The sequence below is a fragment of the Contarinia nasturtii genome, unplaced genomic scaffold, assembly GCF_009176525.2.
Source record: "Contarinia nasturtii isolate CC-2019 unplaced genomic scaffold, AAFC_CNas_1.1 Cnas_scaffold_476, whole genome shotgun sequence".
Lineage (NCBI taxonomy): Eukaryota > Metazoa > Arthropoda > Insecta > Diptera > Cecidomyiidae > Contarinia > Contarinia nasturtii.
Window position 1 is genome coordinate 18,701 of NW_022197829.1, and position 27,754 is coordinate 46,454.

At 33.9% G+C, this 27,754-nt stretch overlaps 7 protein-coding genes and 1 long non-coding RNA gene across 12 annotated transcripts; 4 read left to right on the forward strand and 4 right to left on the reverse strand.

Annotated features, from left to right (window-relative positions):
• Positions 1–9: 9 nt before the first annotated feature.
• LOC116338975 lies at positions 10–813 on the forward strand. The gene is made up of 3 exons (XM_031764572.1): positions 10–283; positions 377–609; positions 703–813. Exons 1-3 carry the CDS (start codon positions 133–135, stop codon positions 748–750), a joined length of 432 nt encoding a protein of 143 aa, XP_031620432.1. The 5' UTR covers positions 10–132; the 3' UTR covers positions 751–813.
• A 143-nt stretch (positions 814–956) lies between these two features.
• Positions 957–2,803, reverse strand: LOC116338974 (rRNA 2'-O-methyltransferase fibrillarin). Its single transcript, XM_031764571.1, has 4 exons — positions 2,584–2,803; positions 2,210–2,443; positions 1,981–2,111; positions 957–1,702 (listed from the first exon to the last, which is right to left on the reverse strand). The coding sequence occupies exons 1-4, from the start codon at positions 2,594–2,596 to the stop codon at positions 1,115–1,117; spliced, it is 966 nt and encodes a 321-aa protein (XP_031620431.1). The 5' UTR covers positions 2,597–2,803; the 3' UTR covers positions 957–1,114.
• Positions 2,804–3,151: 348 nt separating this feature from the next.
• On the forward strand, positions 3,152–4,400 carry LOC116338986 (methylosome subunit pICln). Its single transcript, XM_031764586.1, has 5 exons — positions 3,152–3,388; positions 3,469–3,689; positions 3,770–3,880; positions 3,954–4,043; positions 4,119–4,400. Exons 1-5 carry the CDS (start codon positions 3,270–3,272, stop codon positions 4,151–4,153), a joined length of 576 nt encoding a protein of 191 aa, XP_031620446.1. The 5' UTR covers positions 3,152–3,269; the 3' UTR covers positions 4,154–4,400.
• Positions 4,401–4,695: 295 nt separating this feature from the next.
• Positions 4,696–6,076, forward strand: LOC116338981 (probable cGMP 3',5'-cyclic phosphodiesterase subunit delta). Of its 4 annotated transcripts, XM_031764580.1 has the most exons (7): positions 4,696–4,822; positions 4,923–5,083; positions 5,145–5,331; positions 5,488–5,533; positions 5,608–5,639; positions 5,745–5,827; positions 5,894–6,076. In XM_031764580.1, exons 2-7 carry the CDS (start codon positions 4,968–4,970, stop codon positions 5,973–5,975), a joined length of 546 nt encoding a protein of 181 aa, XP_031620440.1. In that variant the 5' UTR covers positions 4,696–4,822; positions 4,923–4,967; the 3' UTR covers positions 5,976–6,076. The 4 variants fall into 4 exon arrangements, with proteins under 4 accessions (XP_031620440.1, XP_031620439.1, XP_031620442.1 ...); XM_031764579.1 differs by having other exon boundaries at positions 4,705–5,083; XM_031764581.1 differs by having other exon boundaries at positions 4,708–5,083; positions 5,608–5,612.
• A 1,690-nt stretch (positions 6,077–7,766) lies between these two features.
• Positions 7,767–9,415, reverse strand: LOC116338967. 2 transcript variants are annotated; one of them, XM_031764565.1, is made up of 5 exons: positions 9,276–9,407; positions 9,107–9,173; positions 8,649–8,963; positions 8,453–8,577; positions 7,767–8,208 (listed from the first exon to the last, which is right to left on the reverse strand). In XM_031764565.1, exons 1-5 carry the CDS (start codon positions 9,298–9,300, stop codon positions 8,069–8,071), a joined length of 672 nt encoding a protein of 223 aa, XP_031620425.1. In that variant the 5' UTR covers positions 9,301–9,407; the 3' UTR covers positions 7,767–8,068. The 2 variants fall into 2 exon arrangements, with proteins under 2 accessions (XP_031620425.1, XP_031620424.1); XM_031764564.1 differs by having other exon boundaries at positions 9,107–9,415.
• On the forward strand, positions 8,688–11,449 carry LOC116338968. Its single transcript, XR_004200947.1, has 2 exons — positions 8,688–10,593; positions 10,674–11,449. It is a non-coding gene; the product is annotated as an uncharacterized LOC116338968 (long non-coding RNA).
• A 2-nt stretch (positions 11,450–11,451) lies between these two features.
• Positions 11,452–13,113, reverse strand: LOC116338965. The gene is made up of 2 exons (XM_031764563.1): positions 13,029–13,113; positions 11,452–12,967 (listed from the first exon to the last, which is right to left on the reverse strand). Exons 1-2 carry the CDS (start codon positions 13,047–13,049, stop codon positions 11,654–11,656), a joined length of 1,335 nt encoding a protein of 444 aa, XP_031620423.1. The 5' UTR covers positions 13,050–13,113; the 3' UTR covers positions 11,452–11,653.
• A 135-nt stretch (positions 13,114–13,248) lies between these two features.
• LOC116338964 (rootletin) lies at positions 13,249–22,237 on the reverse strand. Its single transcript, XM_031764562.1, has 18 exons — positions 21,898–22,237; positions 21,527–21,672; positions 21,283–21,448; positions 21,153–21,218; positions 20,464–21,054; positions 20,016–20,404; positions 19,142–19,823; positions 19,000–19,042; positions 18,294–18,913; positions 17,596–18,133; positions 17,384–17,484; positions 17,079–17,172; positions 16,892–17,005; positions 16,202–16,818; positions 15,865–16,100; positions 14,929–15,787; positions 14,555–14,730; positions 13,249–14,447 (listed from the first exon to the last, which is right to left on the reverse strand). The coding sequence occupies exons 1-18, from the start codon at positions 22,126–22,128 to the stop codon at positions 14,357–14,359; spliced, it is 5,760 nt and encodes a 1,919-aa protein (XP_031620422.1). The 5' UTR covers positions 22,129–22,237; the 3' UTR covers positions 13,249–14,356.
• Positions 22,238–27,754: the final 5,517 nt, after the last annotated feature.

Below are 27,754 nucleotides of genomic sequence, written 5' to 3' on the forward strand. Positions count from 1 at the left end.
GATGACATCGATAACTGTCATTTACGCGCTCATTTTTCCCATTTTCATTTGTTTATATTTCATTTCTGTGGGATATCTTATTCTTATTTTTTCATTTTTTTAAATAAAAAGTTGGATATTTAAATATAAAAAATGTCCATTCAATTGAAATTAGATCAGACTGTCTTTGATCAGCTTAAAGAGGAACAAATAAATTTACAATTCATTCCAGCAAGTATTGAAAATACAACGAAAGCTAATGTTGATCAGTTTTTCAACATCTATACTACTACTGTTGATGGATGTAAGTACCATTTTTAATACCACAGTCACTTGAATTCATTTTAAAAATTGACTATTTTCTTTTATTAATAACATGTTATTTTGTTTAAAACAGTTCTAAAAAATTCATTGCGTGGCTTTCCATTAAATGGATGTAAATTTCAAGTGCCTGATTCGCACTGTGGTATAATTTTCCAGGAAAGTGAGAAACCACTCGACGAAAATACCGATCGTACATTTCGAGCATTCGGTATTTTCAATGATTTCGCATATTGGAACTATGATAAACAACCATCGGATAACGATAAATTGAAACAATGCTTCGTTTGGAATGATTTTGCCAAAGTGGTAAGTTTAAGTTAAGTGGTTTTTAAGGGAGAGAACTAAATCGTACCAAAGAGAACTAAATCGTACCAAAAAATCTTTTCGCATTTCTTACAGTTGCACACTCCAATTACGCCAGAGGAATGGGAGGCCAAAATAAATTAAATTATGTACGAAACAAGCGTTTAAAGAAAAAAAATCAATAATAATCAAAGAATTTGAAAACTATAAAAAATGTTTTTTCATAATGTTTTTTTTTCTTTATTTCAAAAAAATGCATTACATTTTTTCTATCTTAAATATCTAATTCTTGTGTGAAAAAGAAACAATGCAACCCATGTGTCAATACGAAAAAGAAAAATCTATGCGACGTTATAGATCAAAAATGTCCTTTAATGTCATCACGCATTAATGTTTTGCATTTGTTTTTGATAACTATATTTTTAAACGGATTAATCAATTTGGAAACTGACTTAAAATAAAAAAAACTCTGATGACAAGTCCTAAAAAACTTGAGGGTGAGGATTGTTTAACTAGAATTCTTTGGCGGTGGTCTGAATACACCAACGACAACAGCATGGTCTCGTTCGTACGGTTCAAGTGTAATTTGTTCCTGTGGTTTCAATTTGTCAGCTTGTAATTTTTTCACTTCGGCGGCAAAAACAGCTTCTGGTTGTGCGGTTGAATCAATACATGATGCTTTTATTGAGATAACAAAATGTCCACCATTTTTCAAAAAGTATTGTGAGTTTAATGCAACAATACGAGCCTGATCTGGCTGTGCAACATCAGCAAACACACAATCAACCATACCGACAAGCATTCGGTATTTGTGCGGATGACGTGCATCTTCAATGATTGGTATAATATTTGTACGCTTTTTAGCAACATTTATCAAATCTCGCCCAGACCGATGTGAAAATTCAACAGCATATACTAATCCTTCGGGACCAACTACATCTGACACATGTGACACTGTTGTTCCAGACGCGGCACCTAAATACAATACTTTTGAACCAGGTGGCATATGAATTTTATCAACACCACCTAAAATAGCTGCAGCCAATTTTGAACGGAATGGATTCCATACTCTGTATTCAATTTTTTCACCATTTGTCTGAAATAAAATGAGAAACAAATATATAAATACATACATACATACACACATAAATATTGAATAATAATCCGTACATAAATCAGTTAGTGCATTTATTAAATATCAAAACAGATAGACACACCAACGCCTCGGGCGTATATATGCCAACAGTTTTAATATTTTACGACTACATATTGTCGCTTCCGTACCCCTGCACAAATCATCATTACAAAACTAGAAAGTTTATCTTGCCTATGCGTTTCGTTTTGTATAAGAATTCGAAAAAGAAAAGAACTTACTTCGACTGAGATACGTTTTTCGCCATACACTTCGGAACCGGGAACTAAATTGCGTGTAACTAAGGCATCTTCTTTGCCACGAGCAATAAACACGCCCTCGTGACGATGTGGCTCAATGACGACAGTTTTACCTGAAAACCAAAAGTACATTTTAAAAAAATAAACATATTTTATTCAACAACATGTGTTCGACTGAATTTTTTATTGATAAATTATCAGTGATAATTACCTCCTTTGAAGCCGCCTCCTTTACCACCTCGTGGTGCTCCACGACCACCGCCTGCTCCACGACCTCCTCTGAAACCACCAGCACCTCGTGGTGCACCACGACCACCGCCTGCTCCACGACCTCCTCTGAAACCACCACCTCCACGTCCACCACTACCACCACCGCGGCTACCGCCGCCACCACGTCCACCGAAACCACCACGTCCACCGCCACCACCACGTCCACCTACGAAACCTATTGAAAATAAACAAACACATTTTTTTAGATCAATTATTAAACTGAAAGTTAAACATTTACTCAGCACTTGATTTAAATTCAAACCATTGAATTGTAATGGATACGCCAACATGTTTAACTAAAATGTTTAAACTCACCTGGTTTGCCCATTTTTCTTTCTTTCAAATTAAAGTTTTACACAATAAACAACTTTTGGGAACTATTCAAAACAAGTTTTTCAATTCAATCAAAAAATTGTTTTGTTTATTTATTTTGAATATATTAGAAAAAAACCTTAAAAAATTTCACTTGATAAACGTAGTGCTCCTCGTTTGAATGATACAATGCTTGTGTGCTTCGCACGTGTTTTCAAATAAATGTCGGCACTCTTGCTATCATCAACACATGTTTTATGTTGGTACGCTTTCATGACAATTAACGAAAAAGGCCGATAACAAAAATGATAGTTATAGGATAAAGCCTTTTGAACGCCAAATGGCGAATTGACTTTAAAAATATATATAAAAAATTGAAAACTCATTGGTTCCAATTTTAATGTAAAATGTATATATTTTTATGTAAAAAAAACTTGATTTTATCCATAAAAACAATTTTTATTGTCGCCATAAATTTAATGTAACTGCTTTATCGACTGTATCTGAACACAGATGAATGGTATGTGAAATGTATAATTTACATATTATATGAACTAACTAACCTCACATTTTAATATAGCTATTGTTTATGATTCAGACGCAGTCTATTGGATAAGTGGAGCTCAAAAGTTTCAGTAAACATATAAAGAATTTAAAATAAGCGTTGAAAGAATAAAAAAGCGTTAAATATGGTAATTATCGGGCCATTGGTTGAACCCGAAGAGGGATTGGTAAAGAAATTGGATAATGTTGAAATGAAAATCAACCAAACACAAATGAATGTCGGAACGCTGTACATTACAGAAAAGTGAGTGTAACTTTCTTTTAGCTCGTTTTGTTTAATTTTGAAGAGACATAAATATTTTGTATATAACTTTTGTTCTATAGCTATTTACGTTGGCAAGAAACGGGCCGTGAAGAAGGCATTTCAATAGCGTGGGAGAGTATCACATTGCATGCAATTTCAAATGAACCAAATGTCAAATGTATTTATATCATGTTGGATGTTCACATTGACTATCCGCGCTCACAGGGCAATGGTCATGACGAACGTATGGCTCAAGACGGTGATATCGAAGAGGATGATGATGATGAAGGAACTTGTGAAGGTGGTAGATTTTGTTTTTTTCTCAAGTAAAAAAAAAATCTGAACAAAAATGACAAACAAATATTTTTAAAACTTTTACAGATGAAGAGCCACCCATGACTGAGATTTGGTACACGCCACACGATGAAAATCGAATCGAAGAAATTTTCGAAGCAATGAAACATTGTCAAAGCTTGCATCCCGATCCAAATGGTTGGTTTAAATTAAATATTATATACGTGTATTTTGTTTTTGAATATTTTTTCGTTGTTTGTGTAATATGTAGACAGTTTTTCCGAGGAAGAAGATGAAGAGTTCATAATGGCCGAAGAAAATAATCATGCCGAAGATGATTTACAAAATTTACATATTGATGGTAACTCCTTTTTTCAATAATATATTTATAATCTTGAAATTCGAATTTGATCGAACATTTATTTCATATCGACAGACGATGAACGATTTGCAGATGCTGAAGAAAATTAAATACGTCTAAATCTGTCAGCAAAAACACATTATGAAAATGCAGAAGGTATCGTTTTTCTATTTCGAATGAGAAACGAGATTACATTGTAGAAACCGCTACGAATTTGATTTTTTTCCTTGCAACGCATGGAACAAACGTCTTCTTTTTCCATTTTTGCTAGAATTATGTTAGTTTTAATTTGCATCGTAATATTATTAAGCTCTTAAAATAAACAATAAAAAAACATGAATGCCAATTCAAATGAAATGTTAATTTTTTTGTTGGTAAAAGAATTTATATTAAGTTTAAAAACTCCTAAAGTGTTGAGTACAGAAAAAATATGTTTCAAATAGAATGAAATGATTAAATTTTAAGTTGTAAAAATAAAAACAAAGTTTAATTTGATTTGATTTTTTTTTGGTATGCTCTCAGAGGTTTATATAGAATTCTCTTTTTCCATTTGTTTTTTTTGCAATCATTTCTCGCTTTTCGAATCGTAGTAATTACCGGTAAATGTACTAAATTCTTTGTGTGAAGGGGGCGCTCATTACAGTACAACTGTCAAAATGAAACAACAATAAATACACACAACAAAGCAACCGTACCGAAACCACACAATTTTACAATATGCAAAAACGAGAATGAAATAAACTAGCCTTCAAACATAAAATTAACGTTAATTATTTTGTGTGAGTGTTGAATTACAATCGTAATTTCAATAAATTCAATAGTATTCAAATGATATACCCTTTTTACATCTATAAAAATCATTGAATTTGCCTTATACAGTTGAACCATACCAAAAAAGACAACTAGTTGAGCATAGTAAAGTAAATGCGTTGTGATTTGTTGATATACAAAAAAAAAATCGTTTTCATATTTGCTACAATAGTCAAAATGAGCACAACGGAAGAGAGTAGAACAGAAAAAATTCAAAACGGATTTCAAATGTAAGCGTTCTTTGAATTGTTTTTAAAAGTAAATATAAAAAAATAACATATACTCTTATAGCAACTGGATGATTCTACGCGACGCTGATACGGGCTCTGTAATTTGGCAAGAGAATAAAGATTTGGCTTCATCAGGAAAGGAGCACAATGCACGAATACCAACAAAAATCCTTGATTTACGCGCTGTTTCACGTGAAATAAACTTTAGTACCGTTGAATCTATCGAAAATTTTCGTCTCGATCAAAAGGTAAGTAAAATGAAATTTTTTTTATGATTTATTATTTATATTGGAGTAGTCTAGTATTTATTATTCACAAAATTAATGAATATCATTGAATTGATATTTTTTTTCTTATTTTTATTTTCCAAATTTCAATGATCATGATTTTTTTTATATACTCAGATTTTGTTCAAAGGACGTATAATGGAAGAATGGCAATTCGAAATGGGTAGGTTTTGATGAGAAAATCACTTAAAAGTTCATATCTTTGTGATTAATTTTCATTTGTAATTATTTCCAAAGGTTGGGTAAGTTCGAAGCAATACGTGATTTGGGTAAAAACGAGCAATTCACATAGAAATTGATTTTCTATTATTTAATAATTCATATTGATTCTTTTGATTATTTTTCGATCCTATACTTTTGTGATTCTTCCCCAGGTAAGTCAGAATACAACAAACACATGGCAATCAACAATCGAAGCAGCGCCAGAATCTCAAATGATGCCAGCCAAAGTACTGAAGTACGTCTATATTATGTTTATTTGAATATGTGTAATGTAATTGAATTCGTCCTTATTTTATTTCAGTGGGAATGTCACAATTGATACAACTTTCTATGATGGCGATGCATTGATAACAAAATCAGTAGTTCGACTGTACTACGTTTAAATTTATGTTTACAAAATAATAATCATCAACATTAATTTACTTATATTTCGTCAGAAAAGTCGAAAAAGAAATACATTTCAATTCTCATGAAAGAGTAAACATTTTTATTGCGTTGGTACATGCGTTAATATATTTTTTTAATTAAAAGAATGGTTTTTATACACTACAAATGTATACTATTATTTATATATCCATTATTATACTTGCTCCAAGTATTACAGAAAAAATTAAGTATATCAGGAATTTTCAAATATAATAGAAATTTTCTCTCTCTCACTTATCAAATTGCAGCTTGTGCAAGTAGTTTCTGAGCAACGGACAACTTCTATATTTATTGAATGAGAGTACGTTTTATCTGTATTAATCTCATACTAATAAGAAAATCTATCGATTTTGCTGCTTTTATTCGTCCCTTTTACTTTTCCGCACACCTATTGTAGGGAAGGTATTGTATTAGGCCAAAAAATTAAAGTCATCCCAAAACATGTTTTCTATGCATATTTAATGTAGAAAACACGATTGGAGATGATTTTGGGGCATATTAATGTGCGTCGCTGTGTGTGATGTGTCCTGTGTCCTGTGGCGTGTTGCCAAAATTTGTTAACTCGATAAATCTACTTCCAAAAACTCAATTCAAATTCTGACTTTGCAGGATGATTTGGGACTACTAGGAGACGTGCTGATTAGTTTTTGAGCAATATCTGTTGACCGGTGTAATTTTTTTTGGTCCGAATGGAGTACCCACATCCCACATCCATACATTTTTTGATAATTTCTCAACCATTTTAGTGACACGATAGTTTCGTGCTCGGACATGAAATTCAAAATGTGACCTCACGAAGTGATTGGGCACTACGAGGAATAGATCTGGTCAAATTTTCAACGACATTGATTGATCGGTGTAAAACTTAGACTCTGAAGAGGCACTCATGAGAAAAATGCCTTAAAATGATATTCTTTCAATTTGAACGTTGAATGAATGTGTAGTGGGGGGTTTTTTGGCACGAGAAACCCGAATCTGATGTTAGTTTTAAGATGCAATCAGTTTTTCACACACTTTTCATACAAAAATCCACAAAAAGTTTCATTTTTGTATGAAAGACTTGCCTTTGTGGTACCGTAATGATCTGAAACTTTGAACAGGCTATTTTTGGATTGAAATTTCTTTAAACTTGGTGTGATTATTTATTTTGATAAGAAAATAATATTCACAAGTTTTCACGGTAATTTAAGTTACTGCAACCATACAAAGACCATGATTTCAGTTTATTCCCAAAATTTCGGTTCCATGCGGAAAAGTCAGCTTGCGTACGTAAGCCTCTTTATTTTGTTCTGTGTCATCGCAATGGGAAATTATTTATCATGTGACGAAATAACTATTTTAGACCAAGAGCCACTCTAACAAGTAACTTTTTTTTTTGCTTTATGTCAGAAAACTATATTGAACCATGCAGCTAGACATACACTAAACAAATAATTTTACGTCTGTCATTACAGCCACCCACTTCGCGAAATCTGCACTATTATTCGCGGATAGAAAACACATCAATTAATAAAGCGAGCTGCATGTTTGATTTTCTGGAATATATTTTTTCTTTGCTCAAAGATTCTTCGATTAAAATTTCTGCATGAAATTCCGCATTGTTTACAAAATGTTTGGTATGTGATTCTTGCCAATAAATTGCTTCAAGTATGTTTGTTGTAATCAAATAAATAAAAATTAGGTCAATGATTTTTTTTTACTTATATCAAATAATTAAAATTAAAGAAAATGATGCAAACAAATCGAAATAATCCAATTTAACAACGTTCAAAACTATTTATTTCCAATTCTTGATTCTTTTTTGAACTTCTATTTCAATTTATACAATTTCATTCAAATAACTTCAAAAATATACACTATAAGTCCTCTGGATGAGTTAGCTTGAAATATGCAAAAAAATCACGGTTTTTCCTCAGCGCACAGATGTTTCGATGAAATGCATCTACAAATTTTATCAACAAGCATTTAATATTTTGACATGATCATTGAATTGGTTTAGTATGTTTATCCTTTCAGTCTCTTAGTATCTCTGTGTATGCGATGTACAGTGTTAATATTTATATTGGCCGGATGATCCAGGATGATACGGCAAAGTTTGTTGTTGTTGTTGTTGCTGTTGTGAGTGTGATGAAATATTTTGTGCGCTTGAATTATCCAACTGTGAATTTGCATCTTGAACATTTAGGGCAGCTGTGTTTGGTCAATTTGCGAAACATGTAAAGATACGAAACGGTATTAATATTTTGTAAAGATTGATTTTGTAAAATTGATTTGACATTAAACGCCGTGTTAGAATGTTAAGCGAGGCGAAGAGTTTTGAATTTTCAACTGAGAATAATTTGTCTAACAATTTGTAGCCCCAGTAATTCATGTGCATAAACGGAATGATACCAATAAACGGTACATGCATTGACAATAATTACTGGAAACTTACCTGACATTTTTGTAGCGTCCTCATCAATGTCGTTTTTAAGCAGCTTGTAACATTGAATTTGCCTTTCTATAACATCCAAAAAATTGTCCATCTTTTGCGCAAAATCCACATCGAGTTGATGCGAACTTTAAAAAGGAATCAGTAACATGAGATCAGTGATATATTAACACATATTATGGTAACAAAAGTCACTTACATCATATATGAGTACACTGCTTTAACAAATGTTGGAACACAATTGCCATATTTCTTTCTTGTACCAGATGTTGAAGCTGACGAAGCTGATGAAGCTGATGGAGAATCCGTTTTACTTGGGCCTTGTTGTTGTTGAGTTTGTGGTGAAGGTTTTTGTTGAGATTGTTGTTGAGATTGTTGTTGAGGTGTTACAGATAAGAATAATTTCCATCTACCAATTTTAAGTTTTATATTTTCGAGACTTGTGATTACGTTTTGTACCTGGCTCGAATTATAATTCAGTAGTGACAAATTTTTTTTGGAATTATCCTCCGCACTATAAAAAAATCGAATTTTTTAATAGGGTACTATCACACAATTTTTGTTTCATACACACCAGTCAACCAATATATGCAAATTTATATTTATGACGTTAATTCATGTAATTTGATTAGGTAACTTATTAGAAAAATGACTTACCAAAGCCCTTCGGCCCTTTTTCCAGCAAAATCGGCGAGTCCACGGTTCAAATCGGCGATTATTTTTTCTGGAGACGTTGGAAACAAAGTTTTCGGGCGAGTTAAATGAAATTTTCTGTGTTTTTGTTGTATTCTTTGTTGGTTTTCTTGTTTTCTTTTTAAAAAAATACCTGAGTCGGAATCATTTTCTGACATTTTATTTAATTTTTTATAGACTATATACTCAGGATTACATGGCCTGGAAATGCCTATGTAATTTACATATAAACGAGTGAGACTCAAACATGTTCTTCTTTTTCCATCAAATATACCAGTGGCGCCACCAATTTTACATATAAGCGCATACAAAATTTTCAATATGGCTGCGCCCATGAGAGAGAAAATTTCGTCTCATTCATTTCCGCCCCATGCAGGATTATTTCAAATCACCAAAATTCTACGACGATGACAAAGCTGTCTTCACATTCAATTGTTTCGCAGTAGCTGACATTATGACTACCATTTAAAAAAAATTCTGAGTCGTCTCCATTACATACACATCGTACCAATACCATCAAATCGCTGTTATGAATCGTATGCCTTGGTGAATGAAGAAAGAGATGGTATGAGTGTGTTGGTGTGCATTTGTGTGTATTATATTTGCCTTCAAACGTTCACATTTGTCATTTTGCATTCTTTCCGTGTAATGTACCAGATTCAAATGGATAGAGCGTGTGAAGTATACAAATGATTGTATTTATCATTAAACTCTTGCGTGTGTTGTGTATAGACTTCGCACGGTTCACAAATACATTGCACAACAACAAACAACACATAACTAACTTCACATTAAACCAGTCCAAAAATAAACTTTCTTCAAAAATATTCGTTGTCGAATGCATGTAAACACATTAAGATGTTTTATTTTGTTATAAAATGAGGAGTAAATAAATGTGTTTATGTTGCAAAAAATGACAAAATTTCAGTTCGCGTTCAGTTACGTTTTACCTCAAAAAATCAAAATGGAATGCATTGCTGTTGTAATTCGGAATAATGATACATTTCATTTTAATTTCTTTCTTTTGTAGGAATTATGTATTTGCTGCAGCCATGGCGTATTTGAAATTACACTGGAAGATGGAAAGAAGTCCACCAAAATACTGAGATGAAAAGCACGAAGTATTGATTAAATATATCGAAGAAGTTCATCGCGGTGTATTTGGATATGTTCGAAGTTCGATCGGAAATCAATTTAAAATGCCCCAATCACGATTCAAAATAACACTCATGTCACTTATACGTGGAAGACGGGCGAATTTTGGAGATTATTACTATCGGGACGATACAATATAACATTCGAAGCGGAAGGTTTTGAATCTCACACCTGAACATTACAATTACTGAACAGGATAAAATATTGAGATACGATATCAGTCTAATGCATGACGACCCGCAACATTGGTCGTCCGCGTACGATTATCGAATTCTTCACAATGTCATACAGGCGAGGTAAATAGAAAGCAATATAGCATCGAATATAAATGCTTGATATCATTCCTCATATATATTTAATAACATTTCTATTCTAGATATCACACCGATGATCAAATAAACCAAACCTTTGCTGAAATTGAGCGAAAGTTCGGGACAATTGCCAACTTTGAAGCAAATGAAAACGAGATATCGATTGACTTTCCATCTTTAACCCTTACAGCAGATGTAAGGCCGTGACTTGGCCACATGCGCACGGTTTTTTGATCAGGGGGGAGTCAAATTGACTTTGGTCCCGAGGGGGGGGAAAGGGGTATTTATATGGAAAACTAAAATACAAATTTTGCATGAGAGAAACAAGCAAAAATGTGTGTTGGCGAGCGAAGCGAGGCGAAATTTTGCAAGTTTGACTTCAAAGTCAGTTTATTTATACATTTATATTGCAAATCTGAGAAAAAAAAATTCTCAGAGGGGGTCAAACCGGTAAATCTCCTAAAAATTTAAACGGGGGTAAATTTTGAAAAATTTGCCTCAGGTGGGGGTCAAACCGGAAAACCCCCCAGCGCGCATGTGTGCCGTGAAATGGCTGTGAATTTGGCACGACATGTTGTTGTCGGTTATTCGCTGCAAGATCCACCATTAATTCGTTTATTGAAGAATTCGGTGCTGCATTTCATACCGTTTACTTATGATTTCAAATTCGTTCTCGGTCAATTCTCAAGCAACCAAAGTGTATTGTCAATACAATATACAATATGAAACAGTGTCCCACCAGAATGATTGTTCTTTGAATATTCAAACAATTATACAATTTAATTGTTTTACAAAACTACTGTATTTTACATTAAAAAAATAAATACAAAAAATCTTTCGAGCACCTTCTTATTTCATTTTAATCCATTTGGATTTTTTATTAAATAAATCCGAAAGGATAATATTTTAATCCCATCAAAATTACAATCCTGTTTACAAACTGCCATGAAATATCTTCAAAGTATATTTGATAGAACATTAAAAAAAATCTATGAACTGGGCTATGCGTTGAAATAACTATTTTCAGGTTCAGTAAACAATAACATCAATTAACGGAATTGATGTGATACGTCAAATTTTTCGGTCTATAGCTTTCTTCTCTTTTGAACTCAACTAAAACGCTAGACACTTTAGGAGATGACCACTTAAGTTCCAGAAACTTTTTCTCGGGCATGTAAATAACTAATTTTTTTGCATTTTTAAGCATGATTCTCTGTTTTTCCAAAATTGACCAATTAAACTGTTCATTATTTGCGCGAACCTGGACAATGTGAAGCTTTGTTAAGTTAGCTGAGTAACGAACAAATGAAATGATTGCAGTAATAGATGTAACTGATATTTCCATTTCTTCAAGTTGGTGTAATGATTGTGCAATTTGATCAACTCTACACAGTAATGAGTTTAAATACAAATATTTAATGTTTTGTAATTTAGTGATATCGGTCAAATGTATATCTGTACTTATATTAATAGTATATAAAAACGTTAAACCTTTAAGACCTTTTACGGAGGCTATCTGATCAATGTGCTCGGATACCATTGATTTCTTTTTGAACATCAAGTATAAATGTTTATAGAATTGTTTGTTATACATCATATTTAATTCCGTAAAAACCATAGATGGATCGTGCTCCTTACAAAAAAGCAAAACCAATTCATCTAAAAAAACGTGTCCAATTTGTTCTTTCAGCATATTCATTACTTCAGTTACTTTGACCTTTGAGTCAAAATGAATTTCAATGTTTTTCATACTTGGATAACGTTGAAATTCAATTTTATATTTTTGGACATTCTTGTGAATTTTGAATGCAAAATTTTCAACATTTTTAGAACAATCAAGTAGATATTTTGCGCATCCCTTGGAGAAGTCACAATCCACGGCCCTTAGAACCTTAACATTTTCAAGAACGTCCTTCATATGATCGATGTGCTTTTTGGTGATCAAATTTTCTAGCTTGTAAGTTTGATTGAACTCAATTTCACGCAGGCATAAGTTAATGTTTGATCCAGCAAATTTGAAATCATCCAGAGATGAATCGAAGAAACGTAAGATTTGAACATCATCACCAAAACAATTCACGTATTTTGGATTGTAAACAAACTCATCGCCAACTGTAAACTCTTGCGATATGTACTTCCATTGGAAATAATTTTTCGTGAATTTTTGTAAACTTTTGCAAGTTCTGCTTAACGCACACAAACTGTCCAAATCCAACCAATCTAGCATTTCATCCATACAATCCGAATTCAATTTGTCAAATATTGTCAGTTCAGGTTCAAATGTTGGTTTTTGGTTGGCTATCACAGTTTTTTTCTTCCATTCCAAATACTGGTCTGAACTGTCATTATCTGTGCGACGCTGTTTAAAAAATTGAAAAGATTCTCTTAAAAGTATTCAAAAGAAAATTTCGATATCGTACCTTTCTCAAAAACATCAACATGTTATTCAATAATAGTTCAATTCCAATTTTATTGGTAAACAAGTAAATAAACTCTTTATATATATATCTATTTATAAAGTTGTAAATAAAGTCTCGTAAGCTGTCAAAAGAATACACACACAGAGACACACACACACACACACACGTATATGTATAAAATATAACGCGCCATCTATGAAACAGATATGAAATGGGTATAACATTCTGAATTCAGTATTTTTCAACAAACGGAATTTATTTTGTGCAAATTTTGCTTTCTTTCAACAATTAAATATAAAATACGTGTTTATTTTATCAACATATGTGCACACACGTTGAAGTGATGTTGGTTCTTTGCGCTGAAATGATTGATCATAAAAATGTCGAGAGTCAAGCGCAATAAGGGCACACTATTTAAACGCCATCTATTAATAACCGACTAACCACAATGTAAATCAAACGTATCTGTTTCCCCTTTTTATTTACTCCCTTCTCCTCTCGCTATACGTTTACATTGTAGTTAGCCTGTTTTACAAAGATGTCGTTTCTGTGTAAGATGTGTGACGTCACAATGTATTTATATGGATAGCGCTCGACTCTCGAAAAATGTTCGACAAAGAAATAATAAAATATTATTAGTAATTAATTATTATTATTTAGTAACAGTTAATATAATAGAATTTCACTAAAATTCAAATCTATGCAGTAATAAGTTGAACTTTTGCTCAAGGCGGTTCATAAGTCGAAAATTTGGTATGGGAGGTACCCCTAATTTGTATTGAAATTTCTTCAAACTTGGTGAGATTATTTATTTTAAATTTAATGCAAACAATGGATTGGCCGCATCGAATACAAAAATGTACGGATAAAATTTTGTATACAATAGTATAAATATGGGGGCGGTGCTCGATCGGAGTTGAGAACTCTGATAATTAACACGATCAATTCTAACAAAAAAGTACCATTTCATGTACTCTGTGTACAAGTCGGCTTTTTATTCTGACCCAATTGAGAGCAAAGCACCACCTTTATATTTAAAGTACAAAATCAATATTGTGTGCCGAAGATAGCCCCTGGAAAACATTGATCCATATTAAGAGATTTTAATTACGGTAAGCTGGCCAGAATTCAGGGTGATCAGGGTCGGTGGATTCCAAGAGATTCATTACAAAGTGGCGAGGTAGAGTGAACATATTTTTTATTTTACCTCTATATTTATTTTTATTTCTTTTATTTTTTTGAAAGAATTGTCATCGTGCGTGTATTAGAAAACCATTAGTATATTAAATTTATTATTGTGGCAGTGTTTTCAATGAAGTGTTATAATTTTAGTATGGTGCACGTGGACTTCTACCAATATCATAGTGTTGGCTGGTACCAGTGGTCTGTGGAAGACTCAGCGAAACGGCACTATCTAATCTAAAATGAAATTAATGAATATTAGTTATAATAGTGTGTTTATATAATAATATCTCAATATAATGGCCAGTAAAAAATAGTTTGTTAACATTTATAAAGAATATTACCTTCTTGTCTCATTCTCCAATAAATCAGGATCAATTGGATCTTGCGCGATGTGTCTAAGGGAATCACCGAGTGTTTGTCGCAATTGTTTCATCTCTTGGCCAGCGCGTGAACTTCGCAAAATATATTGCTGCCGTCTTTTTGCTTCTTGGGCCAGTTGCTCTTTTAACAAAAGAATCTGTGAAAAGAATATGATGTCCTCCATTACACTGTGACTCAATTTTTCACTTTCGTCGTATGCGAAGCATAAAACCTGTCGCATACATGAACGGTGGCGATTTACAGATTACGACATGACTATTGGTTTTTCTTGGTTCATAGTATAAACGTACGGTAAGTCTTATACTTCACACATTGTTATCTTATAAAGCCTTACTTGATTTTCCAATTGCGAAATTTGCTGTCGATGATGCTGTTCACGAATGTCCAATAGACGTTCTGATTTCAATTGTGCTGCTCGATGCCTTTCAATGTCATCCATCGGGCATTTCGAACTCTCGATAAGTTTCGTTTTCAATCGCATTAATTCTGCATCTTTTTCGGCTAGCAATGTTTCCAATCGTCGAATTTTAATTTTTAGATCATGATTTTCTTGTCTCCAACTAATATGTTCAGAACTATTGCATTCCTTTTGACAGACATCTTCAAATTTATTCGAATCATATTCAAAGTTGCTCAAATTGACCTTTTCTGGACAGTCATATGCGCGATTCTCTGAAAATTTGCTTAATTTATTGCTTTCAGCATGACGCAACTTTTCATTTAACATTTCAACTTTCAGACGAAGTTCATTCTTTTCACGTTGCGCTTTCAATAGTTGACTAGAAACATCGTCCGTATTATGATGAACACAACTATCTGGGTCGCTATTGCCTTGATTCCATTTAGCAATGCGTAGTTGAGCTTCAATGGTTGATTTTTGCACTTCTAGTTCGGCCACTTGATTTTGTAAACGCTGAATCACATCCTGCTGTGATTGTTGTCCACGATGTTGTTCATTTAGTGTAGCCTGTGTGGTATCCAAGCGATCAGTCAAAATACGACGTTCATTTTCACAGTTTGACAAGACTTTTTGCATATGCTTCATCTTCTCTTGTGTTGCAGTCAATGTATGACCTTGTTCCGATCGCTCTTTTTGCAAACAGTTCAATTCACCACGAAGCTCTGTTTCAAGAATAGCCGCATTTTGTAAACGCTCTTTGAGCTGATCAACAGAGGTTTTTAAAGCAACACACCTGCAATTGATTTTTTTAAAAATATTATTCATATTTTAAAATAGACCTTTATTTGACAAAAATTAAAGGCTAAATACCTATCTTCAATTTGAGCTGCTGATCGCTGCTGATTCTCTAATCGTTCTTGATAGTTTCGCAAATTGTTTTCCCTTTCTTGCAATGTCATTTGCATACGTTGAATATCACCCTCTAAACCAATACGTTGTAAATCAAGTTTCTTGCTCCGAGCCTCATATCTAGCGATTTCATCCAAAAGATGACGTTTCTCATGCTCCAATTTATTTTCATTTTGCTTTGATTTTTCTAGTCGATCCTATTGAAGAAAATCAAAATTTAAGTTTTTTTGTTACATCAAACACGTATTACATGAATATTGTTTAGATTAAAAATGAAATATTTTGTGTGCCAACTTACTTCTGTTTGTGATTTTTGTTCAGCTAGGCTTGAGAATTGAAGCTCCAAACTCTTGTGTTTATCAGTTAACGCATTTAGCTCATCGTTTTTGAGTTTGAGTGCATCATCAATGCCTTGTAGTGCCAGTTGTTTTTGAGCCAATTTTGACTCCAAATTAGCCTTTTCATCATTTGCATTTCGTAGGATTTGTTGTAATTTCGATATTTTATTTTCACTTCGAGTTTGTTGATTTGCCGCCTCATCAAGCTCCTTTCGGGCTGTTTGCAATTGAACTTTGTACTCTTCCTTTTCACGTTCTACTTGAGCCACTTGTTGCATCAATTTTCGAACTGATTTTCGAATCAATTCTGGATCAATGTCATACAAACAACACTCATTACGTCCATCATAATCGATACCAGATGACCGTGCTGGACTATATCTCCTCGATGGTGAAAGCAAGCGATGGTGTGGAGCAGTAACCGTTCCATCAAATTGAATTCCAGCAATTCGTTTTAAAGTATGTAGAACCGATGTAAGCTTATGTTCTATATCCTTTTTACATGATTCCATTTGTACAAGTTGTTCGTCAAGTGCTCGAACACGACTCTCAGCTCCACCAAGTCGAGCTTTAAGCTCTATTTAATATATAAATAATTAAATATATTGTGATAAGTAAATGTTTGAAAAATCTTTGTATTAGAAAAAAACCTTGAATTTGCTGTGTGCTGTCGGCCAAACACACTTCCAAATTATGTTTTTGATCTTCAAGGCATTTTTCACGGCCCCGACCATCTTCTAGCCGGCCCAACAGCTCTTGTTCACCTGAAATAATTATATAGTTTTAGTGGATTACTTTAGGTTTTTCCTAAATAATATAGATTTGACGATATTTTACGTGTATGCCATCGATGTTCGTCTTGATTGGATTTGCAACGTGTTCGGCCCAAATCTTGGCGTGTATTCTCTAACGTTTCATCCAACTCCGCCATCTGTTAAAAATTAATCGATGGTTTAGAATTGAATTGAAAAGAAACATCAGAATTTACGTTTGTTTAATGACGTTCGGAAAAGTGTGAACACGTTCTTCACATAAGCATACATTGGTAATATATAATACCAATGTATTTTTATATGACGATAAATGAACATCTTACTCGAGCAGCACCTGTTTTTTTAAACTAATTTTCATTGGATATGTACCTGTTTTTTTAGTTGACAAAGTTCTTGTTGAATTCTTTCACGTTCATCTGTTTCACTGGACAAGCGAGCCTGTAATTCATTGCCCATCATTTCTTTTTTGCCTAGGTTGGAAACACAAAAGAAAAGAACAGAATTAATTTAAAATAATCGGCAAATAATCGAAAAAGAATCAATAAGAATTATTAAATAATAGAAATAATTTTCTTTCTTGCCCGCGCTTTGTTGTAATTTTTGAATATTGGCCTGTGCCGCTTGATGTTCTTGATTTAATTTGGTCATGTTGTTTTGTGTTTCCTTCAATAGCGTTGCGATGCGTGTTCGATCATTTTCAAGTGAATTTCTTGAGTCTTCTAGACTAGCCACCTTTTGAAGTGCTTCTTCTAAATTACGAGCCTGTTCTCGCCGCTGTCCTTCTGCACATTTAATATGATCGCGTAATTCTTTGTTTGTACTAACATATTTATCACGTTCAATGTTTGATTCGGCCAATAAACGCCGCGAATCGATCAATTCTTTTCGTAGTCCTTCCGTTAAGTTTTCATTTTCTTTAAGTTTTCGAATGGTTTCTTGTAATTGGGCGGTCACACTATTGTAACGATCTTCGCTCAAACCTATTTGAGTTTTAAGATTTTCCACTTCTTTTAGCGCCAAATCACGTTCGGACGTCATCGAACTTAACATTAAATCCGTCTTTCGTAAATCTTCTTCGGCTCTTAATTTTTGTTCTTCGCATTTCGTTTTCAATTTTACCTGGTTGTTTAGATGTCAATAAAAAAAAACCATGAATTTTGCGAATTCATCGAATAATATATATAAGCGAATAGATAAATTCTACTGCAATTGGCGAGCCGACCGTAGTCGTAGATGGTGACTATTGTGGCTTTTTTTAGTACTCGAAATGCATACATACCAAGTCATCGTTAATTGATTTTATAGTGGTGCGATCACGATCCGTTTTGGCAGCAAATTCTCGACGCAATCGTTCCAAATTTTCCATTTCCGTTTTAAGCTCACGTTGAGTTTGCTCTAATTTATCGGCAATCGCTTGCTTATCGCGATGAGCTAATAGTAGGGCTTGCTGTTTTTCATTTTCACAACGAATCAAGACTTCTTCATGCTGTTGACATACTGAATCCAAATGTAATTGCAATGAATCCAAACGCTCTTTTAACGTAAAAATTTCACCATCTTTACTCGTTTCAAGCGCTTGCAATGAATTATGCAATCGACTTTCAGCTGCATTTTTCAATTGCTCTTTTTCATCGTTCCACTTTTTCAAATTATCCTCGCCTAATTGCTTTAGATAATTGCATTTTTGCAAAAATTCGGCCTCTTGATTGCTCAAAGAATTATTCATTTGCGTTTTTGTCTCTTGTAAACGACGCTCATTACTTTCCAATTCTTTTAACAGTTGCGCAATTTTGTTTTTCATTGTTTCTTGTTTGGAAATTAATTCATGCACTTCTCGATCAAGTTGTTCACATCGATTCTGTGAAGCTTCCAAATTGGTGTTAGTATCAAATAGGATACCTGTTTGTGAAACATATGCACAGCACAAACATATTAGTCTAAACATATTATTGTTAAATCATTATACTAAATGAATCTCACAATACCTTCGAGTCCCTCCTTCTCTGAACGAAGAGCCGCAAAGTGTTCCTATCGATAAGAAGGTCAAGAAAAATAATCGAACTTTTTCAAATAATTTTAAATTTTTTGTAAAAGAGTTTGTTCAAAAAAGTAGTTAAATAAAATTACCTGTTGCCTTTGAATTTCCTTTTCATGTGATTCAATCAAAATAAGTTTGTCTTCATTTTCTTTCATCAAATTCTCTAAATTTCGATTTAAACGATCATTGCATTCGGATAACTGTTTCAAACGCTGTTGTAGCCGCATTACTTCTTCGGCAATTTGATCTTTTTTATTAGTCATAAGAGCCAATTGATTAAAAATATCGCTTCGTTCGCGTGATAATTGACTCAATTCCAATTCAACCTTTTCTTTGTTTATTTCACAGATTTTCAATTTTTCTGTCACCGACATCTTTTCGGCGTCAATGTCAAGACGAATTTGTTCGGCCGCAATAAGTTCTTTCTTAAGTGATCCAATATCCGCAGCCTGATCTATAATTTGAGCCTTCAAATTACCTCTTTCCAATTCCAATTCATTTAATTTGGTATTGAGATCTTTTATTTCCTGAGTTATGTGCGTATTTGATGAACTCGATTTTTCGAGTTGATACTTAACATCGGTACTTTCCAAGTGCAAACGTTCAAGACGACTCTCGAGATCGGCTCGTTGCTTTTCAGATATGGTTAGCATTTCTTCTGATTCGATACGTTGCTGTTCTAGCAAATCACGCGCTAAATATAATTTATTTAGCTCTTCTCTCAATATAATTGTATCTTCACGCAAATTACTACTCCTTGATTCTTCGGCTCTGTAAAAAATAACAATATGAACTGACTTCAGTTTTCCATGAGAAAAAAAAGGTTTTTGTTTTAAATGAAGACTAAAAATTATATTATAATTTATGCACACAAGACGCATCGAATTTGTCCGTCAAAACTTCCCGTCCTATTCAGCGGCTCAATGCAGTCATAGTCATAGTCGCCCAAAACTCGATAATTACCTCAAATTCATTTCAGTGATTTCTTTGTCCTTTCGAACACATTGCAAATCCAGATCGAGCATTTTCTTCTCCTCGATTAATGCATCGTATAATTTTTGTAAGTGATTCTTAGCCGTTTGTGATTTTTCGAAATCAATGCTAAGCGATTCAATCATTAAGTTTAATTCAACTTTTTCCTTGTCAATTGTATGCTTTTCACTTCGCAAAGATTCCATTGTACGTTGTGAACTTTCACGTTCTTTACTCAATTCAGACAGTTGATTATTTGTTGCATCCATTTTACTAGTCAACTCCATTAATTTAGTGGTAATAATTTCACGTGCATTTTGCGATTCATCTAATTGCTTCTGTGTTGAATACAATTCATTTGAATTTGTTTCCAGTTTTACCTAAAATAATTGCATAGGTGACTACTTTTTAAGCTCCCGATTTTTTCTATTATGCTCACCTGCAAATCATGAATGACCAGTTGATATTTATGCAGAACCGCTTGAACAGCTGAAATTGTACCTTCGGCAAATGCTTGTGATGTGCGAACTCCACCGCGTTTCGGTGATTTTGGTGGCAATGGTAGTGATTGTGTTAAATGCATATGTTGGGTATCAACAAAGCCACCGTCTTGTTTTGATTCAGCATCTGAAACAACAATTTGTGCAATATCCCTCAAAGCCGTAGTTAAACGATCAATTTCATCAAATAAACGTGTATTTTGTGCAGCATTATTTTCAGAATCAATGCATCGTGCTTCCCAATTTTTCAAATCACCCAAAACATTTTTCAAATGTTGTTCGCGTTGGGCAAGCTCATGTTTGAATGTTTCATTTTGTAATTTCAATGCATCGACTTGAGTTTTTAATTCGTGAATTGTGCGTTCGGTTTGGGTTTGATATGCGTCCTCATTCTCAGAATTTTGTCGAATTTGATCAGCGACAAAGCCACATGCATTGGCTAATTCACGATTTACACCAGATATGTCTTGTTGCATTCGGCTCAAATCGGATTTCAACGTTAATTGCAAGTCACGGAAAGATTTACGTACCTTCAATCGAAATAGAAAAGAAATAAAAAATAAAAATGTTTGGATTATTATTGTTATTATTAAACTTTTGGATTATATTAATGAATTAGATAACGAACCGATCCCACATCCTGCCACATTTCAATCAAACGATTTTGCTCCGAACTATAGTAATCGTTGAATGCCTATTTTGAATGAAAAATGTGAATTAAACGCCAACAAAATACAAAGTAGTGTAAACCCAATCACCTGCTCTTCTTCTTTCCATTCGTCTTCTTTGTGAGCCATTTCATCTCGTAAATGATCCCAATCAATGGTTAATTTGTGTAAATCATTTGTTAATGCTAAATTGGTTCGATGTGATTCTTGCAGTTGTTGTCGCAATTGCTCATTCCGCACTAATAAATGCTCACACCTAAATTTTAAACAAATATTGAGTTATTTTTTTATTTAGTTTTCTGACAAGAGTAAGTTCCAAAGTAAGCGCACTTACTTCAGTTTATCACTTTCAAGTTTATTTAGAATATCGTCCTGAGCACAAGGTGCAATGAATTCTTTTTGCTGTTCTGTGGTTGTCATGCACGGTAAACTCATCGGCGGTGAATGACCGCTTACATACTGACCACCACCCCCGTATGACTGTTTAAATATCACGTGTAAGTGAATGAATAAATGGTCATTAATTATTCATATTTTCATACTGCGCGTTATCGAAAAACTTATCAACGTTGATGGATACATCTGAATAATTTGGATGCGTTACGTCTGATCCATCATCGTTGGTAAATTTATCCTGATTTCATAAAAAATATATTTTCACGAAAAAAAAAGATTTTTATGAGAAAAAAAGTTAAGGAACAGTACCTTAATAGGTTTCGGACTTGGTGGCAGTACAGTATCACACATGCGATCCTCAAGCTCGTTACATTTTCGTTTGTACTGTAACACCTTGGACTGAAGTCTAGCTACAAGCGCCGCTTGATTTTGCTGTGCCTGTTTGTATGTACCCAAACGATCACGTAACTCTTGATTTTGTCGAAGCAATGAACTTGTTTCATGTGTTGATGTTGCTGAATGCTTTGGTGAATGTGCCATTGTCTTTGCACTAGTTCCACCACTTCCCAAATTATTTCGTCGAAACGATGATCGATCCAATGGTTTTGACTTTCGTTCCGTTAAATCCGGATGATGGACATTCCGTCCAAACTAATTTTAATACGACATTGAATAAACGGGTAACAGAAATTCCATTAAAATAAATCAAATTATTGTCCGAAAAAATACAATAAATAAAAGAATATGCACAATTACAAAATAAATATTTTTGAAAAAAATTCACAAAAAATAGTATTAAGTCGATAGTTGTGGCCAAACTGTTCTGCCGTTGTGTTGTAATTGACGTGTTCGGTGTAGCATATACATAGAGTCCATATGTTTTTTTTGAATTTCCCCTCCTTTAAATTCTTTTCTGCTCGTGTGTAACAGGGGATTTCTATTGTAGATTGTGGTTGGAATTAGTTTTTTTTTTTTTTCATTTCCTTATACAGTATTTTTTGTGTACATATGTATTGTTTGTCATCGTGGTGGTGGCCGCCAATCGTCTTGGATACGGATAAAAACTAACGAAACAAAACTACTAAAACTCGTGGTTTTTTGTATTAATTCTTTCTCAATATGACATGTAAGATATGAGTCCCAGTTTATTTCAGTTTGCATGAGAAAGGGAAAAAACTAACGCGATTCTCTTTTTTGTTTGTTCACAAAGTGTCCAAAACCAATTACAGTTCAATAGAATTAATTCGTTCCACATATTCCTTGGTGTTATTCTATGCGAAATTGTGTAAATGCATTTAAGTTAGTTGCATGATATTTATGACGGTTTATTACTTGGCCACAATTTTCCGTAACGGTAATCATGTTAATAGTGATCAGTCTTTCTTTTCAATTTCAAGTGTGTTCAATTAGTTTTTTTTCTTCTTCTTCTTGAACCCTATTAGCAAAAGGATTCGTGAAAAAAAAATGTTGCTATTTTCAAATCCTATAGACAAGTATCAACTTTTCACATTTAAATGGTCTGTGTTAGTTTGCTCGATGGTTTTCCCTTATTGAGATCCTCTGTCTGTAGGCAACACACAGTGCCTACACACATCATAATAATCGATTACTATATTATAGTTGGCACGCATATGTTACTGACTGTCACCGGTATCACAACCACTGCTATTAGCCACTTTTACAATTCCTGTTTGATTTTAGTTTTTTCTTGTTAGTTAGATGGTTTTCCCATATGTACAAATAAATAAATGACAATAGTATAATTTTTTTTTGAAAACAGATGGAATGCAAAATAGAAAAAGCAACAAAGTTATTGTCAATCAATATAGATGGGGAACATAGGAAATCGAGTCAATTTACATGCTTTTCCAATTTTATTAAATAAGAAGAAATAAAAATAACCATAACTAAGAAAACTTTCGAGGAAATGAAACATTGCAATTTAATTATGTTAAGTAAGGAATCAAGGTTTTTGCCAAGAATTAAATAAACGGAAAATTGAAGGGGTCGAATATGTAAATGAATGTTGGCATAATAATCCGCATTTCAAAGCCAAATGAATAATACATATTATTTCAAAGTTAAACGAACAACTGCTATATCGAAATATTCAATCAATCCATTGTTAATATTATTACGTTCTTTGCGATATTACGGATTTCATGACGATTTGTTTTCACATTATACGTAGGCGACTATTTAAGTTTCTTCAATATGTATGTTTTAGTATTGCCCGATGCAAACCATTGTCATATTCGTTAAGTTTAACATTTTGTAGCATAAACGTTCTCAGAACGTTTTGTTATTCGATCGTTATTTGTATTATTTACCGTAACATGTAAATTGCGTCTCAGCCAAAAAATGAATTTTACTCGTGAAAATTTTCGAGCGATTATTTTTTTCCACTTTCGATTGGGTGTATCACAACAACAGTGTTTTGATCAACTTCATTTGGCCTTTGGCGATGAAGTACCAAGTCTTCGGACAATTTATAATTGGTACAACGAATTCAAGCGCGGTCGCCTATCGCTCATCGACGAGTTCCGCGAAGGTCGTCCAAAATCAGTTGTTGTACCAGAAAACATCGATGCTGTCAGAAATATGATAATGGAAGATCGTCATGTAACATATCACGAGATTGAGGCATCCCTGGGCATTAGTGCGACCAGCGTATTTAAGATTTTACATGAACATTTAGCTGTCAGAAAGATTTGCTCTCGTTGGATACCACATAATTTGACAATCGCTCAAAAAAAGGCTCGTGTCGATTGGTGTAAACAAATGCTCAAGAAATTCAATCGTGGTGTTTCAAAATCCGTGTATTTTATCGTCTCTGGTGACGAATCATGGATCTACGCGTATGAGCCCGAAACTAAACAGCAGTCGACTGTATGGGTCTTTCAAAGTGAAGATAACCCAACAAAAGTTGTTCGAGCTCGAAGTGTTGCGAAGCAAAGGGTCGCTTGTTTTTTCGCGATAAGTGGTCATGTGGCAACAGTTCCACTAGAGGCTCGTAAGACCGTCAATTCTGATTGGTACACCACCATTTGTTTGCCCGAAGTGTTTGGTGAAATAAGAAAAAACAACCGCCGTCGCAAAATAATTCTTCATCATGATAATGCGAGCTCTCACACATCTCATCAAACAGTCGATTATTTGACCGGTCAAAAGATCGATTTAATGGGTCATCCGCCGTACAGTCCTGATTTGGCACCCAACGATTTCTTTTTATTCCCGAGCGTGAAGAATAAACTGCGTGGTCAACGATTTTCATCGCCCGAAGAAGCAGTTGATGCGTTCAAAACACACGTTTTGGAGATATCACTTTCGGAGTGGCATGAATGCTATGACAAATGGTTCGAGCGAATGCAAAAGTGTATTGATCATCATGGCGAATATTTTGAAAAACAATAAAACCATTTTCGATGAAACCCCATTGTCTTATATATGTTTTTGAAAAAACTTAAATAGTGACCCTCGTACATGTTTTTCACAAAAATATTGAAGAAGGCTTCTTTTGCGATTTTTTTTACAAATAAGCCGAAAATAATGTGAATTTCCACTCTTTGAAGACAGAAATTGTGATTTTTGCGAAACATTGCCACTCAAAAGTAGAAATCGCGTATTGGGTGTATAAATTAATTTTGAGGGATTTCTACCAGATGGCGTAACTTGTACTGTAACGCATCGGACCATACTGTAACTTTATTCACGTGAAAGCCACATCATTTGACATTAGTTTTCAGAATGTGTTATTTTGTCAAAGTGTAAACAACATAATTTTTTCGCTTACAATCATGTCAGCATATGTGCCAAAAAAACAGCATTTGCGGGAAGTTTTACTTTTCTTCTTTAATTCGAAGAAAAGTGCCGCTGAGAGCCATCGATTATGGTCGGAAACTTATGGTTCTGACCATAAAATATCGATTAAAACATGCGAGTACTGGTTTCGACGCTTCAAAAGTGGTGATTTCAACGTAGAAGACCAAGAACGGTCAGGTCAGCCAAAAAAGTTCGAAGATGCAGAATTGCAAGCATTATTGGATGAAAACTCGGCCCGAACCGAAAAAGAACTCACAATGGAGTTAAATGTAACTCAAGCAACCATTTCCGGACGTTTACATGCCATGGGAAAGATTCGAAAGCTAGGAAAATGGGTACCACATCAACTGACTGAAAATCAACTCAAAGCACGAATCACAGCATGCAGAGAACATCTCAAAGAACACAAAAAACATAGTTTTTTGAGTCGAATTGTCACGGGCGATGAAAAGTGGGTCTATTACGACAACCCCAAACGTAAAGGAGCGTATGTTGATCCAGGCCAACCAGGACCATCGCAGTCAAAACGAGACATTCATTGCCAGAAGGTTATGCTGTGCATTTGGTGGGATCAAAAAGGTGTCGTGTATTATGAGCTGCTAAAACCAGGTGAAACGGTTACAGCCCAACGCTACCGCATGCAATTTATCAAAATGGAGCATGCATTGAAGATTAAACGGCCACGGATAGCGTCTAAACAAGACAAAGTTGTGTTTCACGATGATAATGCCAGGCCACATCGAGCAGACATCGTTATATCGTTAAATCAATATCGATGGTGGTTTCAAAATGGTGTACATTTCATTTGGGCTTATTTTTTGCCAAAACACAAGATCTTGAAACGGCAATTAAATTCTAACGGCCGGCATTCTGAAAACGCCTTATAAATTGATTCAAAATATAAATATTTTTTTCTATTAGAGGAATAGAAGCAGCCAGAGCGTAAAATAATAAGTTTTCTTGAATACCGAATTTTTTTTCTAAATAAGGAACCCAATAGAATTACACCATTTTTTTATATGTTGTAATTTCAAGTCGTTGTTATCAAGTTTGACGCGGAAAAATTCTGGTAATACTTGTTTTCTCGGCGAAAAGTGATTGAAAATCTTCAAAATGGTATTGGTAGTTTTTATGATGGACCCTTTTGGTTGAAATTTGGCAGCAGTCCATTTTCAATCGTATACACCCTCCAATCCAAAAGTTCCGAGACTCTTTAAAAATAATAGATACCAGTGGCACCACCTACTGGATATTATATGCGTTAGAAAGGTACTTGCCCCACTGACATTTTGTTCAAGTTTCATGAGGATCGGATCCCTGACAGCCAAGTTATTGCGTCAGATATTTTAGTATATTTGAGGCTCGGTTCAAGGCCGAAAATTGAACACAGAATAGTCATATCGTTTCATTCTCATCGGAAAATGCACTCGTTGGAAAGAGGATAGCCATACGAGATATCTCGAACGAAAATGGAGAATTGTGCAATGTACATTATAGTTTTTTTGTTGACAAATTACTGAAAAATGAGCAAGAGCAATATCGTGAAAAAGTGACTTACTGTCTATTTCATGTTCTAGAGACTCTATACATCTGACTATCTGCAATAACCGTTATAGATTATTCAATGTATAGGTCCTCAGTTAATATTAGGCTCATCAGAGCAAAAGATTCGATGATCGGTTCCACGAAATTCACAGAAAATTGGTCCACGAAATGAGAATATCCTGAAAATTTAACTTTTCTCAAAGATGTCGATATGCGAAGCATGTACCGATATAGGTTGTATTGTCTTAGTTTTTATAGCTTATAGACAGCATGAGAAATCATAATAAAATTGTTTTTGAAATATCTAATTCGTTAAAACTTTCAAAATTTATCACAAAAATTGATTATTTTTTGTTTGAAATTCATTTTGTCACCGAGAGCAAAAGATACTAAAAAAATAAGACGCAATATCTTGACATGTTTACATCCGATCCTCATGAAACTTGGACATAATGTCAGTGGGGCAAGTACCTTTCTAACGCATATAATATTCAGTAGGTGGCGCCACTGGTATCTATTATTTTTAAAAAGTCTCGGAACTTTTGGATTGGAGGGTGTATAATCATTTGCCTTCATTTGAATAGGTTTGATTTGGTTTTCAATCGACATTTCTGACTACCGAAGACATACAAAAATAGAATTCTTGACTGCCGAAATCAAATTTCGACTACCGGTTTGCTCCACAAAAACGGCTTAGTCTGACCTCTGGAAGCAAATTTGTTAATTATTCAATACATCATATATGTGACGGACTTAGAAGAAAACAATAACATACAGAACATGTTGCAAATAATACTAA

Coding starts and splice junctions, on each gene's coding strand:
- LOC116338975 (XM_031764572.1), top strand. CDS start 133: ATGTCCATTCAATTGAAATTAGATCAGACTGTCTTTGATCAGCTTAAA. Junction 284..376: donor TACTACTACTGTTGATGGAT/GTAAGTACCATT, acceptor TGTTTAAAACAG/TTCTAAAAAATTCATTGCGT. Junction 610..702: donor GGAATGATTTTGCCAAAGTG/GTAAGTTTAAGT, acceptor CATTTCTTACAG/TTGCACACTCCAATTACGCC.
- LOC116338974 (XM_031764571.1), bottom strand. Junction 2,112..2,209: donor AGGAGGCGGCTTCAAAGGAG/GTAATTATCACT, acceptor TTTGGTTTTCAG/GTAAAACTGTCGTCATTGAG. Junction 1,703..1,980: donor AAAAACGTATCTCAGTCGAA/GTAAGTTCTTTT, acceptor ATTTTATTTCAG/ACAAATGGTGAAAAAATTGA.
- LOC116338986 (XM_031764586.1), top strand. CDS start 3,270: ATGGTAATTATCGGGCCATTGGTTGAACCCGAAGAGGGATTGGTAAAG. Junction 3,690..3,769: donor TGATGAAGGAACTTGTGAAG/GTGGTAGATTTT, acceptor AAACTTTTACAG/ATGAAGAGCCACCCATGACT. Junction 3,881..3,953: donor CTTGCATCCCGATCCAAATG/GTTGGTTTAAAT, acceptor TGTAATATGTAG/ACAGTTTTTCCGAGGAAGAA.
- LOC116338981 (XM_031764580.1), top strand. CDS start 4,968: ATGCGTTGTGATTTGTTGATATACAAAAAAAAAATCGTTTTCATATTT. Junction 5,084..5,144: donor ATTCAAAACGGATTTCAAAT/GTAAGCGTTCTT, acceptor ATACTCTTATAG/CAACTGGATGATTCTACGCG. Junction 5,534..5,607: donor AGAATGGCAATTCGAAATGG/GTAGGTTTTGAT, acceptor TTATTTCCAAAG/GTTGGGTAAGTTCGAAGCAA.
- LOC116338967 (XM_031764564.1), bottom strand. CDS start 9,300: ATGTCAGAAAATGATTCCGACTCAGGTATTTTTTTAAAAAGAAAACAA. Junction 8,964..9,106: donor AAAAGGGCCGAAGGGCTTTG/GTAAGTCATTTT, acceptor ATTTTTTTATAG/TGCGGAGGATAATTCCAAAA. Junction 8,578..8,648: donor GCAGTGTACTCATATATGAT/GTAAGTGACTTT, acceptor TCCTTTTTAAAG/TTCGCATCAACTCGATGTGG.
- LOC116338965 (XM_031764563.1), bottom strand. CDS start 13,049: ATGTTGATGTTTTTGAGAAAG. Junction 12,968..13,028: donor TGTTGATGTTTTTGAGAAAG/GTACGATATCGA, acceptor TTTTTTAAACAG/CGTCGCACAGATAATGACAG.
- LOC116338964 (XM_031764562.1), bottom strand. CDS start 22,128: ATGGCACATTCACCAAAGCATTCAGCAACATCAACACATGAAACAAGT. Junction 21,219..21,282: donor AATGGAAAGAAGAAGAGCAG/GTGATTGGGTTT, acceptor CATTCAAAATAG/GCATTCAACGATTACTATAG. Junction 14,731..14,928: donor TTTCGCAATTGGAAAATCAA/GTAAGGCTTTAT, acceptor TTCTTTTCACAG/ATTCTTTTGTTAAAAGAGCA.